The sequence below is a fragment of the Musca autumnalis genome, unplaced genomic scaffold (assembly GCF_047663935.1).
Source record: "Musca autumnalis isolate F117 unplaced genomic scaffold, ASM4766393v1 scaffold_1, whole genome shotgun sequence".
In the NCBI taxonomy this organism is placed as follows: domain Eukaryota; kingdom Metazoa; phylum Arthropoda; class Insecta; order Diptera; family Muscidae; genus Musca; species Musca autumnalis.
The window spans coordinates 147969547-147984753 of NW_027411644.1; the positions used below are offsets into that span (position 1 = coordinate 147969547).

Sequence of the window (15207 nt, forward strand, 5' to 3'; positions counted from 1 at the left end):
TTTCTAGATGAAATCGGCGAGTTATTTTCAAATCCGGTCCCGGTTTTTCTCCATCAGCTCTTGTTTTTGAGATATAGCCCCAAATCGGTTTTTACGAGTTTAACCCAGACTTTCGATATTTTCGGATACAAACAAATATTTTTTTGTGGGTTTTTCGACATTAATATTTTAAGGAGATGTTGTACGCTCGATACAAATCGTTTTCGAAATAGTTATGGTGAGTATATATCAAAAAATATAGAAAATATACGACGGACCTTGTAAAAATTGCTTATTTTGAGTACTTCAAGCGGTAACTACGTCATCGGGGGAAGTCATAGGATCTTCATATGGCAATGCGGATATGGTTAGGGTGTCTACTATATAGTCCAGTATTCAAATATATAATATAAAGTTCATAGCGCCCATGATTCGGCCATAACCTAAAAATTATCATGAAGACTGCCATTGAAAAGTAAATGGGCTTATGTGCTAATGATATCACTGGTAAAGTATTTCCCTTTAGCAGTCTTCATGGCGATTTTTAGGTTATGGCCGAATCATGGGGACTATGAACTTTATATTATACATTTGAATACTGGATTATATAGTAGACATCCTAAGCATATCCGGAGTACCATATGAAGATCCTATGACTTCCCCCGATGACGTAATTACAGCTTAAAGTACTCAAAATATGCAATTTTTACAAGGTCCGTCGTATATTTTCTATATTTTTTTGATATATACTCACCATAACTATTTCAAAAACGATTTTATCGAGCGTACAACATCTTCTTAATATATTAATGTCGAAAAACCCACAAAAAATATTTGTTTGTATCCGAAAATAACGAAAGTCTGGGTTAAACTCGTAAAAACCGATTTTGAGCTATATCTCAAAAACAAGAGCTGATGGAGAAAAACCGGGACCGGATTTGAAAATAACTCGCCGATTTCATCTAGAAACAACTGCAACTTCGGTTGAAGCAAAAGTCCTGTTGACCAGTGTTATCGACATATATTACGCTTTTAGCGTTTGGTGATACTTTAAGACTTTTATAGAAATCATGGAATACATCGGATAAGTGGCAGTAAATCCATCAAATCTTTGTTTTTTCAGGCGAAATAGAAATTTCTTCATTATTTTTCTGCTCTGGATTGTAATTCATTACGGTGTTATATGTGATTTTACTACTTTAACAGGTAAATGAATGACCAGCCTTTCTTGCTGTAAGGCTTGCATTGCTGTTTTCATTAAATCTACGTAACGGGACTTATGTTTGAGAGTAAACGACATAAAAAACAGAAAATAAAGATAAAAGAGCATGCAAAAGAGCACATTCAGTTTTACGTGGTTTTCTCTTGAAAGAGAATCAACAAAAATTTTAATTATTATTACATACAAAACGACCTAATTCACTTTGTGTTCTTTTTTATGAATATGTTTGCGATGTACTGCAGCCAATGTCGATATAATAAGTTTATTATGACAATAATTTTGTAAAAAGGCCCACTTACGTAGTTTTGCTAATAAATATATCAGAAACGGTACATTTTTTTCAAATACGGAGTAGTGATATGGAAAGCTCTCAGAAAGTACGACTACGTGGTGCCAATAACTCAAAATTTACATAACTCGACTTATGTCGTTATGTAGGAAAACCACAGATATTGTTTGTATATCTTTTATTTCCTTTCCGCATATGAAGTAGCGGGCATTTGCTAGTTAATTATATTTCAGTAAGAACGTCTTCTTTTCTTTTTTTAATTGTTAAAGTAGCGGAATAGTAATAAAAAAACACTTTATTAATATTATGTACATATTTTTATTGTATTGAGGAAGAATAATTTTTAATCCATATCTAAGTTCTTAAAAAACTAAACAGATTAATCATTTAATAAATAGTGTATGTATGTATACATATAAGCCAATTTTAATTATGTAATATTGAAACCATGGTACATTGTACCATGTCTTGAAACACAGAATATAATTTAGTTATTTACAATGAATATATTAAAAATTAAAATTTGTTTTTAAATGAAGTATAATGTGTTACTTGAAATGCGACCCATCCTGGATATACACATTTATTGTAATTCGCACTCTGGTTCGATATCTAGAAAAGTGAAAAAGTTATTCGAATTAAAAAGTGATTAATTATAAATGCTTTCATATGCATGTGGATAAAAAAAGAGTTATATAAAAATACGGAAGGAAAGATTCTAAACACTAGTTTTTGGTCACTAGATTAAAAGATTTTTAAACCCTCAGTATTTATGCATACACTTTCATACCTTCATAATGTGTATTTGAAGATATTAAATAAAAAAGTACACTTACAAGATTACATTGCTGTCTTGTAGAGCTTTTTGGAAGCCTTAATATTTGCTTTGTCATTTTTAATTTTTTGGTTAAGGTGTCTAATCCTAAAATGAATTCTACACTTGAAAAAGAATCGTTTGATATTTTCTTCAATTGTTATGTGCTTGCTTTCTTGTAACAACACAGATGATATGTTTTATGAGCTTAGAATTGAATCACCATTGAGTAATTTAAAAATGATCTCCAACTCCTTAATATGGTTCAAAAAGTTTTCTGAAGGTTTTTTTAAAAAACCTTTAGATACTTGATCAACCCACGTGAATGTTTCTGAACAACATTCATAACCTCTAAGCTTAAGTTTTCGAATTATGTACCCAGCAAATTTTTCTAGAGCGGCTTCTTGGAAGTCATCAATATTGTCCAAACATTCATACTGAAAATCTGAAAATTCAAATTCTTCATCTTCTTCTTCTTCGGCTACATCAATAATTTCTTCGAATGGTGCCTTTGAAACGGGGGTAATATATTCAGATATTTTGTCAGGATTAACCCATTGTGTTGGATCAATATCAACATTTACAGTATTGTTCAATAATTCGGTATTCCGAGCTAGACGTTAAAAACATATTTTTATAAATTATTGGGAAGTGGAATGTGGTGCACTCCTACCCAAAATGTACTTTCGTAGCCTGTACACGAATTGTTTTGGTGTTGGGTGGTCATTTAAACCGCCCTTGGCTCGAATGGCGCTAAAAAAGTTTTCCACGATGTCTTGATTTAGACGGCTTGTTAATATATATTCAAAATAGTATTGTATGCTGAGGTACTCATGCAACATATTTAGGGCTTTATTCGACATTAAAATACCCTTTTGAAAATATTCCAATGATTTCTTGTTTGGAATAACTGGAAAAAGGTTGCTGAAACATTACATTTTTATGGAATGAATAGTTTGGTAATATGGATATATGTACCTTGCCAGGATAATTAAATGTGTTTATGTTAGAATCATTATATCAAACCCGTCGTTTACCTGCTGGGTAAACTCGGCAGTTAAATTAGATTTGTATAAATCAATGCCTAATGAGCAGGCATATCGAATTGCGTTGGCCGTTGTATTCGAAAATAATTGAGCCGCCAGTTTGACTTTTTGTCTTGCTACAATATAAAAAGTTTATATCGGTATTCTACTGTCTTCTATAGTTCCTAATAATTGGATATGTAAATATAATAACAATGTGTACAATTTTTTTTTAGTCATGGAGAATTAACCATATTCTGAAACCGCAACGTGACAGAAGACCAAAAAAAGAAGTCACGCACTTCGGTATTTAAACAAACATACCTGCTTTCTTGGCTGTTCTTCAGTTATTTTATGTGTTATTGAGATATCACTTGTAGAAGTACATTGAAGCAACTCTTCAAATGTACGCATTGTCAGAATTTCTCCTTTATATATTAAACCGGAATCCTTATAATGGTTTCGAATTAATTTTCGTAAGTGTGGAGCGTCAGCAAATACAAAAACTTTGCCATTTTCCAGAGCAGGATTTTCGAACCATGGATTATCTGATAAAAAAAAAACAAGAATAAAGAGTTATGTTCGGTCTGACCGAACTTTGTATACCCTCCACCATGAAATATTTTAAATTTTGGGTGGAGAAGTTTTTTGATCACTGGTAACCTCAGTTGACGTTTGAAATTTACGGTAGTGTTATATGGGGCTGTACCAAAACGTGGACCGATTTAGCCCATCCTCGAACATGGCTGAAAAAACACACATCTTCTCAAACATTCAGCGCCTGATTTATATTTTATCCTGGTCAAGAATATATAATTTATGGGGTCGCAAATAAATGTCTCGATATGTTTCCAAAATGAAAAATAAACTTAATATACCCTCCATATAAAATATTGAAATGTATAAATATCCCATTTGCTCAAAGAGTGATACACGAGAAAGGCGCGTTTTAAGTTGGAAATCGAAATTTGACTTTCCAAAGTTAATGCATGGACCTTATTTTACAAATAGCTACCTAAATGTCAGCATTTGAAGTGCTTTAGTGTCGCAGAAAAAACAACTCGGAAAACACATTTTTAAGTTATGTCACTCTTCGAGTAAATGAGCAATGTATATACAGTTTATTGTCCGAATTTGAGAATTTGTAATCGTCCACTCTCCCTAAGACGATTTTGAATTATTAGCTTACCGTGTGTTACACCTAAATGTAACCAAAGGGAGCGATTTGTTCCGCCCATATCCGAAACCACGGCAACAACGGTATATCCTGCTTCCGCCAGACGTTCAATTATATTAAGTAGGATGGTTTTTGTCATTGGACAATCAAAGTCGTAGAAGACCGGCTGTTTCCACGATTTTTTAAGTCCACGTGCTATCACTACTTGTGTTGCACTAGCAGGCATTCGAACATAGTCGCCAGTACTGATGTACTCATATAATTCGGTGACTTTCATTTCGTCTAGGGCGAGTACACACAATCGGTCATCGTTGCTTAGGTCGAAATTCCGGCTCAACAAATCAATTGCACAATCTATAATGCCTTCACTCAAAGAAACTTTTCTACACCATCGTTGCAGTGTTGATTCGTGTGGCAATGGGTAGCCCATTTGATACATGTGCCTGTATGCTCTTGGTCCAGCTGCATGCAAGCAAACGGCATTGGAGATGTCCTGCCGTTCCCATTTTACAAATGTATCAGAAGTCATTTTTCTGATTTGACCTTCAGTAAAAAACTTGCGCATGGAATTGATAACAGCATCAGCATCTTCAAGCTTAATTTTAAATGCATCATATTCAGATTTCAGTTTTCTTAATTGTTCTTTTATATTGTTGCAGCAATCTTTTTTGTAAAGTTGTACTTTGATATCGCTATAGATGCAAAAGGAACAAGAAAAAGTTATATTTGGAGCAGTACCGATCTAACTGTACAAAAACACTATATCCTAGGCATTAAACAACAAAGACCACTGGAGATAGTGATTTATATCCTAAAATTCAACTACCAAAAATCGGCCTATCAAAATCCGATCCGATATTCAAAATTTTTTTAGAATTCGTTTTTTTGCATCAGCAACGAATAGTAACTGGTAAAATTTCCATCGATTGGCCCAAATGCGGGTTTTAAAGAATTTTATTGAAAATGTACCCATTCAGATTACTATGGACACAAAGATCGCCCGGGTGGCACGGGTTAACGTTAACCAATCGTCATAAAATGCCATATATAAGGGTTTTATGGGTCAAATTGATCTGATTTTGAGAGTCATATCTTTTTGATATATATTGGACACACTAGTCATTTCAGTGGGTAATCTTATAACTTTTGGACCAATATGCGAAGAAGCGAGGGCTTGTCCACGGAAAACATAATATGACTGTACACTGCACGACCACAATGAACAGCATCTGTATTCATTTCCAAAGCATCTTCGAAGAGACCCTAAACTGCATATCGACACGAATGTTGAACCTTCTTGGGGGAGGTACCCTAAGGGGAAGAGGAATTTCTCGTGCTGTCCAGCGACTACATATAGGGGTTTTTACACCTTTGGGCTGTTTCCTCTAGAAGTATGGACTTGCCCCTAAAAAAAATTATCGTCGTAATTGCGGTAGGGAATGCAAGTTGCTTCTAGGTCTTAAAGTGAACCTATCCGAAATTTTGTGAGGGAGGTACCTGAAGGAGTGGACCGATATGGCCCATCTCGAACTTAAATCAAATCTGGACAAAATATTTCCATACCCAAAATTTGAACCAAATCGATTGATCCGTTCGACAGTTATCGTGCGACCAGCCAGCCAGACAGACGGACGGACGTAAATGTAAACCAAGCATTACTTGTTGTCCTGTGGTATTTTTTGATATTCACAAGTATGACTTATAGCTCATATTTCATATATGTATGGCTGATTTCCGTATTGTCAGTTGCTTTGTATTCGTGGATGAAACTAGGGGTTCTATGCTAGAGTAATTTTATGAAATTTCAGTAGTGGGGAAATCGATTTAAGAACCCCTAGTATCATGCACAAATAGAAAGCAACTGACAATACGAAAGTCGGCCTCTATCGTAAAATACTACTTTAATATGATGTCCTTTAGTAGCTTTATTAGGCAATCACAGGTTGACAAATTTGTTGTAACACACACCATAATATAACACCAAAATTATCCTGCTGTCCATTAAAAATAAATCCTAGCCGTTACAGTACGTAAAATGTATGTTAAGTAGTCATTAGAAAGCGAGACGAATGCGTTTTGCAGTTATGACAAATTAATAACATTACTAAAACTTAAAAATTTGGTTCTTTTTGGATTTTCACACTTTTTGGTTTAAGCTGGAAGTTTGCGTGTTAAGTCACTGTTTGAATTTGTATGTTTAACGTACTGCTAAGCAGTTTAAATGGTCACAACAACATTGTTAGTTTAATCTAATCGGTATAATCAAAGATGAATCATACTTAATTAAGATGTTGTGGAAAATGGTATTTTATGAAACTAATAATGTTAAAAAAATATTGCCAATTGACTTACTCAGTCTGTGTACCACATTCAGCAAACTTTTTTGATTCCATAGCTTTATTTCCGTTTACATTTGCCTGGTCTGTATCTGTTTCCATTTCCTCACAATATTCTCTTACTTACTCAGTCTGTGTACCACATTCAGCAAACTTTTTTGATTCCATAGCTTTATTTCCGTTTACATTTGCCTGGTCTGTATCTGTTTCCATTTCCTCACAATATTCTCCAACGGATATGGAATGGAATGCAATATTTACATCTGTGGAACTGAATAAAATACATTTTACATAAATTTTCAATTCTAAATTACATACAGTTACTTACCCTGCGTTTACAAATGACAGGACAGTTGAGTTCATGTATTGATTGTCAAAAAACCCAAAACTTGCCTGTGTGACGTAGGCGTCTAGACAACTGCAAAAACAGTTGTAAAATTATGAATGAAAATCATCGATTCCTTTTCGTTTTTCGTTCACATATTTTGTTTTTGTACATATTCTTTTGTTTTCAGCACATTTGAATTATTATCTCACTTGTTTTTACAAAAAATGTCAAAAATTTGTTAACCCGGCTGTCTGTGAAAAAATAATGGACAGCTGGGAGACAAACTACAAATGTATGTATGTGTTAGTAAATCAGAGTTGCATTTGAAGACAAACTGTCTGGTGTAAACGCCTAGTTACCATTCCATAGTCGCAACGTTCGGCGAATGCACAACAAATGGTTCTGCACGTGGCATGAGCTTCCATTTTTTACCTACTCTTCTCGTATCCTCCGGTAAAAAGCGATCCCAGCATATACAGTCATTCTTCTTGAAATCCTTTCCACAAATTTTAGCCCAGTCACGCCTTCTATATGGATCTAACGGAATGTTGAAATAAGGGCCTTTGTCCTTCGTTTCTATTTTATCGCACAATACGCACTTTCTCATTTCAATTCCTCTTCTCACTATGAGATATTACGCATTATTAATGAAAATATATGTATTTCTTTGTACTTACCGATGTATATGCGAATATCAAATTAAATTTTTTATATTTTTAGTTTCCAATGTGTTTGTTTGTGGATGATTTATTTTTGAATTTTCAATACAACGGTTGGCAAAAAAGTATACACAATGAAAAACAATGACAAAACGTCATAGTGCGTTTTCAGACGATAAGTGTTGACTGCTCAAGTGTTGACTTGTTCAAAAAGTACGCTTGTATAAAATGACTTCAAAAACGCAACACTAGATGTGGAAATTACGAATGAGAGTCAAAACGGAAATCACGTTTTTGAGCAGTCAAACCCTATCGTCTGAAAACGCTCATATACATTTTGACACTAGTATTACGTGTCAATCTAATCAGCTGGGACTTGCTTTTACCTGTATTATTGTACCATGGGTTGGGGATGAGTTTTGGCATGTGCTATCAATACATGTTGCCTGTTGAATGCTTTACTGCATTAATCACATTTAAAAGAGTTTTCTAGAGTGTGTATTATCAAATGTCTTTTTAAACATGATGCAGAGGAAAATTTCTTATTGTACAAGAAATTAATGAAATAAAGGAAAATATTTACGATTTGCTTATGTTTAAAAAGTCGTTTATAAACTTACAACAGAGGAAATATGTTTTCCATTTCGCTTTTCGCATCTAGTGCTTATTTTTTGAATGGATGATGACGCTAGTGTATGACCATTGCTGTTGGGTTGTTGTTGACTTTACCAATTTCATAACTTTCCACAACTTCCTTGTAAGTGTTCAAAATTCCACTTTGTTCTTCATTAAGGTCGATTTCAGAAGTGGAACAAGTTGGTAATGCCACTTCTTCCTGTCGACCTGTGTGGTTGCTTCCTGTGGTTGCTGTGGTTGTATTTCTTGCTGTGGATGCGGTTGCTTTGGTTGGACGTCTATCATTTGTGATAGTGGTTGCAGTTCCATAATATTTTGTTGTGGTCCTGGGTACATTATAATTACTGCTGCCGTCTGTGTTGCTTTGTCTTCGTATTTCACTTTTTTGGTAATACCTCCGCAGGTTCCGTCTGAGTTTCGACATTAGTAGCTCAACATGTGTTGTTGTTGTGACGGTGCCAGATTGATTAAATCCCAGCAAAAAATTTGGAAGTTGTGCAATTGGAGTTATGATTTCACAACATCTTTCGACGTAGTCTAACAGAACTATGTAAAGTGCACTCCGTTCGATACATTTTATAAGCAGTTGCTGTAGAGATCCCTACAGAAAAAACAAGTTGGTTGATCGTTACACATTTCTTCTAAAGACAAACAAGAGTGTATACATTTCGGAGAATTTGTTATAAAATAAAGAAATAAAAACTTATGTGGGGTACACACGATCAGTTTTGACTGTCAGTTTTGCTCAAATAATCGGTTGCTGGCCGTTCATTTTTGTCAGTCATCAGGCAACCACAAAATATTTTTGCTGGACTGTTTGACAGTAATCGATAATTCCGAAAAATCGACAGTCAAAACTGATAGTGTGTATCCAGCTGAACTAGTGATGGGAAGGCAACATAAAAAACCTTTTGGGTGATGAAGCAAAATCAGATGCGCTTGGATTAAATTGAGAACGGAGGAAGTAAGCTCAAATGTGATTGAATTTAATGGAAACTTTTTTTTAATTTGTGTTTATATAATAAATTCGTGTTTATATAATAAAAAAATATAATAATGTTCTTTAAGTTCTTGTTTTATACCCTAGACAGACGGCAGAGTTAATTTGCATTAAAAATTCCTTGATTTGAATTAACTTTTTACCCTGACAGACGGTAGTTTCTGCATTTATGAAACAGCTGTTTGTGTTGTTTGTTTGTACCCAGCAGACCATTTCATAAAGTTTTACAAAAGTTCGCCAAAATATGCGAAACAAATATACTTTCTACCATTGACTTTTTCACCAAGATAATGCAAAAATACATTTAATTTATTCGCGATATTTTTGAGTATTTTTAATATTAAAAAATGTCGTAAAATTCTAAAGGAACATTTGAAGAAGATATTATTTTCGATACAATTGGTATGGTGGGTAATGAAATGCTTGTGAAAATAAAAATTTTAAAAATAGATTTGATAGAAGGCGCTAAAAACGATTAGCTGCTATTCTATTCGAGAAAGACCACTACTTATTTTAAAGAAACGCGAAAATTTCGGATTTGTTCTCCTTTTTTATTTCCTTAAACATGGAAATTTGACAAAAGACAATTGATTTTCAATGCAAATTGTGTCTCAGAGCATGAATATGCTCTCTTTTACAGCATTGCCATATTGAAATACCTAAATTCAGTTTAAATTGCCTTTGATTTTGTGCATTAAGAATGTGGATAATGCACGAATTAATTTGAATTAAGGCAGTTAATGCAAATTAACGATGCCGTCTGTCTAGGGTATTACACAAATAATAAATGCATTTTATTTATTTTGGGATATTTCGCAATGGCTTGCATTTTTATTGCATCTTTACACTGATTACACTGCAATCCGAAGAATGAATATAAATTCAATCCAAAGCACTGCATCTTAAGCCGTGATTTGGATCGAAAATGAAGTGCATCCTAGCTGTGGAAGCCGAGAGCTGCGCGCTCTCTTGTAAAATTCATAAGTGAGACACTTGTACTGATTAAACTGCATCCGCGGATGCAAACTTTTTGCTGGGATACAGAAAAATTATAATTCAATAATATTACCATGGTTGAACAATAAAGGTAACACCATTTGTAATTTCGGACTCCCATCTCTGGTATTTTCTGTAAGTTAACCTTTCAAATCCAGCCCCCATGTCAAGAGTATGACATGAAAGAAAAAAACATTTGTTTATTTACATTTGCACGTTTTTAATACTTTTAAAATCGTTTTTAGAATTAATCGTTTTGGAAATATATGGCGATTTGGAAGAAGATTGCAGACTTGCAAACCTGTGGACAGTCGTTTCTTCTTCAAAACCATTATATAAACTGACTATAAACTGGTTGAAAAGTCATCTAGAGATCAACCACTTTGAACAGAAAACTAACTATAAATTGGTTTAAAAGTCATCTAGAGATCAACCACTTTGAAACAAGAACATGCACCGTCTACGAAGTATATGTGCGTGCCGAAAATATAAGGCGAAAATGTTTAAATAATTCACATTTGCATTTTCTTCATAACTTTTATATAAATGCAGCATCCAATAATAGAAACCAGTGTTGATGGACTGAACATATTCGTACATATTAGCTGTGTTCCTTTACTTACCTGAGGTTACCATTTTTCCCATTTGTTACCATTTTAACCTGCAAAGCGTTCCTTAACCCCGAAAAGTGGCAAAACTGGAAGCAATTTTTAAGAGAGTGAGAGGGGAGAGAGAGCGAAAATGGCTTTCTCTTCTACCACCGGCTACCAGCAAAATTTCTGCAGGTAAAAAATGGCAGAACTGATTTTTCGACTTTTGTTTGACGATTATTTCACAATGAAAAAGAAAATGGACGAAACACAGAAGAAAAAGAAAACTGTGAAATAAAAGACGAAAATTGATTTTTTATGTTTCTTTTTGACATTGCTGCCAGATATATCATTTTTCCGTTCCTTTACTTTTCTGGTAAAAATGTTCATGAGAGGGCAATTTTGAGCAATTTTGACACTTTTCTCTTTTACCACCCTTACCATTAAAAAAGTAAAGGAACAAAGCTATTATTCATATTGGTCTGGTATAAAAAAGGAACACGAAGGAAGTATACAAATTTGCCCTCTTCTTCTTTTTAACAAAACATAACAGAGAGAGAGAGAGACAGAATATGAAAAGTCAAATTCATAAAAACACACAAAAACAAAAATTGTTTTTTTTTCACATTATCATTTAAACTGACTACAAATATGCTAAAAATAATCAGTTAAAAAGTCTTCTAGCGATGTACAATACTGACTACTTATACCTATATTACATTACGTGTATTTCATGTGTATGTTTTGAATTTGTTTGTCCTCGTGTAATTCTTTGTGTGTGCGAAAAATGACATTTTACATATGATTTATAATGTTTGCTATTACACCAGTATATGGTTTTTTGTGTGACATAACCTATAAATGTAAACAAATCCTTTATCAAATCGATTTATTTAAGTTTCTTTAAGAAATTATTTCTTTCACCAAATTTTGCAAATTTATGCTTTTATCATGGCAGAATAAGAAGGTAATCTCATTTGAAAAAACCGTCCTTGAGCTGCCAAATACAACCATGCATTCGAAACAATATGTAAGTTGTTGTTATTGTATGTCAATGACAACAAAGCAACATATTGTTTGTTTACGTTTCATTTACGTATATTTTTTGGAACAAATCATGGTAGAACAAATACAAGGTAAAGTTAATACTACAACAAATACAACTCGAACAACAACCACAAAGGAATTTGTTTTTGTTTGTAACGTTACTGCCAGTTGTATTTGTAAACAAAACAAGGAAATGTCTATAAATTATTGGAGTTTAAAAAACTAATAATTTTTCACATTTGGTTGAATATTTTGGAAAACATGAATGAAAATTCGTTACATTTTCAATTTTTATGTTTCCACATCATTCCACTAAATGCATAAATTCTCGCAGAAAGTAGAATTCTTGCAGAAAAGTTTGGGGTCGCTGGAAATTCATAGAAAAAGGAGAAGCCGTTTCAACGTTTTTTTTAGAAATCAAAGAAGAACATGTTTATTAGGGCTTTATTTTTTTAAATTTTAACAAAATAGCTCAAATATTAACAAACGTTGTATCGCCTCTACAAGCGGTGATTTACTGCGCGGCTTATCGTTCGAACTTGGAGGAGGTTACATATCATTGATATGAAGAAGTCTTTCTGGGAAATCGTTTTGTCCGAATGATATATATTTTTTTTCTCAAAAAATATATGTCCCTAATGTACATCGAAATAGAAATAAATGTATAAAATGTCATATGAAATTTGACACTAACGTTACAACCCAGTTCAGTCAGCTGTGTATTGCTGCTACCTTTTCTTATTCTACCATGGGAACAAATATTAAATATTTGTTTATATTTCGGGAGAATATGTGAAAGTTTTCGATTTTTGTGGTCTTTTGGTTCATGGAGGACGTTTCTGGAGAATAACATATTTTCGTAATTGTGGGTTTCCAAAATATGTAAATGGACATGTGAAAATTCGTCCCCACGACACCAAAATAAATCGTGAACTATACCATAAATTCTATACCCGTCAGTAATGTCGGCGACATTTCCTGAGTATTTCAGCCTTGAAAAACTTCTCCATAAGTGGTGTCTTAAGACACGCCGTTCGGACTCGGCGATAAACAGTAGGTCCCATATCATTGAGCTAAATATGAATCGGGGTGCACTCATTGATATGAGAGAAGTCTCCCTTGTCCCGTATGTCGATGGTCACACTAGAGAGTTTAATTGAAACAATTCCATGAAAACAAGGGTTCCTAGGTCGAGTTTCACAGTAGAGTGATATCGTTAAGTTACTGTAGTGGGGAACTCGATCTTTAAATACCTAAAAGTTTCAATGAATCCACTCTAGTGTGACCTTCGACTATGGGATGTTTGGAAACAATGTTTTTTTGTTGTTATATTGTTACTTAGTCCGGCCAACGCAGGAAGAAAAATGAACAAATCAAAATAAGAGAATTCGCTTTCCAGCAGTGTTCCCATTCGCCCCGACAACGATATCCAACAATTGGTGCAAAAACATACACATAATCATTTGAGGAATATGAAAATGTCCACCGCTAAATCCACTGCTGGACCGTTGAAATGAGGTCCCACTGAACATGGTGTTCTGATTCCGATCACTAACTACCCCAAAACATTGTCCCGTTGTCAGATTGTCAACGCTTCGTTGTCAGATCATCAACGCTTCGTTGTCAAATTGTCAACGCTCCGTTGTCAGATTGTCAACGCCCCGTTGTCAGATTGAAACCAATGGTGGTCATTTTTTTGATATCCGTTCCTTTCCTATTTTATACCCTTAGTAGAAGAAATGAAATTTTTTGAAAAGTATTTTATTAAACGTAACCAATTACATAAATTCAATATAAATACATATTTGATTTGACAAAAAAATTCGAATTACATATATTCATATATGGAAACAAATTAAATTAACTTAACTCTGAAATAAACTTTTCCATTATTCATAGGATATAAGTGATCGATCCCCAATCATTACATTCTCTTAGTAAGGAAGCTTTCAATGAATTTTCAACTGATTCATCAACTTCGGGAACATCTTTGTCGCAAAAATTAGGAGACGTGTGCGTTGCTGCTTTGCTTGTGCTAGGCTCTGAATTCAAAAGCTTTATTTTTTGGACTTCTTGTTTCTATACTTGGCATAAAGTTTTCCGCTTGCGTTGTTCTTTCCTTTTCTTGAAATGTAATAATAATCCTAAAAATAAAGACATTTTATAAGTTAAGAAACTACGTAATCAGATACGTTATTTATATTGTTAATCTTACCCTCATTTCGTTTTCAAGAGGAAAAACGGAACAAATTTCGTCCAATATGCGCATATAGTCCTGAGCGTAAAGAGTAACATTGTTGGTTAAAATATCTTCAATAATTATATTAATTTTATCATCTCTTTGCTCGTCACTTAATTTCTTATTAGCACTACTACATTCAAGCGCTAGTTTCCCCTTCGAGGTATGTGTTAACAATTCCTTTAGATCCTATATTAAATAATAAACTGCATTAACTATGCTTACAAAAATATTACTCTTACTTTGCCTCTGACAGAATTCCTTTGGCTTTTGAGAAGTTCGAACCTGTAGTCACGGGAGTACCAGGAGTACTTGCAGGTGTCTCGTTGCGTTTCCACCATTCACCTATTTTAGATGGAACTGACATAGTTTCGTCATCAATCCCGAGCTATTGTTATGACAATATTAATACTGAGTTCAACACTGTAATACAAATAATACGTACCTTTCGTTTTTTCCAAGCAAAGAGCTTTTCTCTGAATTCAACACGCAGTCCCAATGGTGGCACTGCTGCCTTTAAATCTTCTTTTTTCAAGTACTGCAAACTGCGAAATGTTACATGTGATACTAAAAGAACAAAAAAGAAAATTCTTTGTTAATTACACTGATTAACTGAAAACTTCATTTTTATTTATTTACCTTTTAAGTGTTCAAAAAGCGACTCCATATTTATTCTTTTTAAGAAGTCCATTAACATATATGGTCTGTTCCTTTACTTTTGAAAGTGGTAAAACCGGCAAAAGTAGCAAAAGTTGTAAACTGCTCCCATATGAATTGTATAGTGCCTGAAGTAAAGGAACGCTTTTCGTGAAAAAAGTGGTAAAACTTGAAGATTCTTGCACGTAAAGGAACAGAGCTATAATCGTCCTC

General features: G+C 33.8%; 1 protein-coding gene across 1 annotated transcript; it reads right to left on the reverse strand.

Annotated features, from left to right (window-relative positions):
• Positions 1-14020: 14020 nt before the first annotated feature.
• LOC141390875 (uncharacterized) lies at positions 14021-14896 on the reverse strand. The gene is made up of 4 exons (XM_073963816.1): positions 14783-14896; positions 14580-14725; positions 14314-14526; positions 14021-14242 (listed from the first exon to the last, which is right to left on the reverse strand). The coding sequence occupies exons 2-4, from the start codon at positions 14676-14678 to the stop codon at positions 14156-14158; spliced, it is 399 nt and encodes a 132-aa protein (XP_073819917.1). The 5' UTR covers positions 14679-14725; positions 14783-14896; the 3' UTR covers positions 14021-14155.
• Positions 14897-15207: the final 311 nt, after the last annotated feature.

Coding starts and splice junctions, on each gene's coding strand:
- LOC141390875 (XM_073963816.1), bottom strand. CDS start 14,678: ATGGTGGAAACGCAACGAGACACCTGCAAGTACTCCTGGTACTCCCGT. Junction 14,527..14,579: donor GGAATTCTGTCAGAGGCAAA/GTAAGAGTAATA, acceptor TATTTAATATAG/GATCTAAAGGAATTGTTAAC. Junction 14,243..14,313: donor CTCTTGAAAACGAAATGAGG/GTAAGATTAACA, acceptor CTTTATTTTTAG/GATTATTATTACATTTCAAG.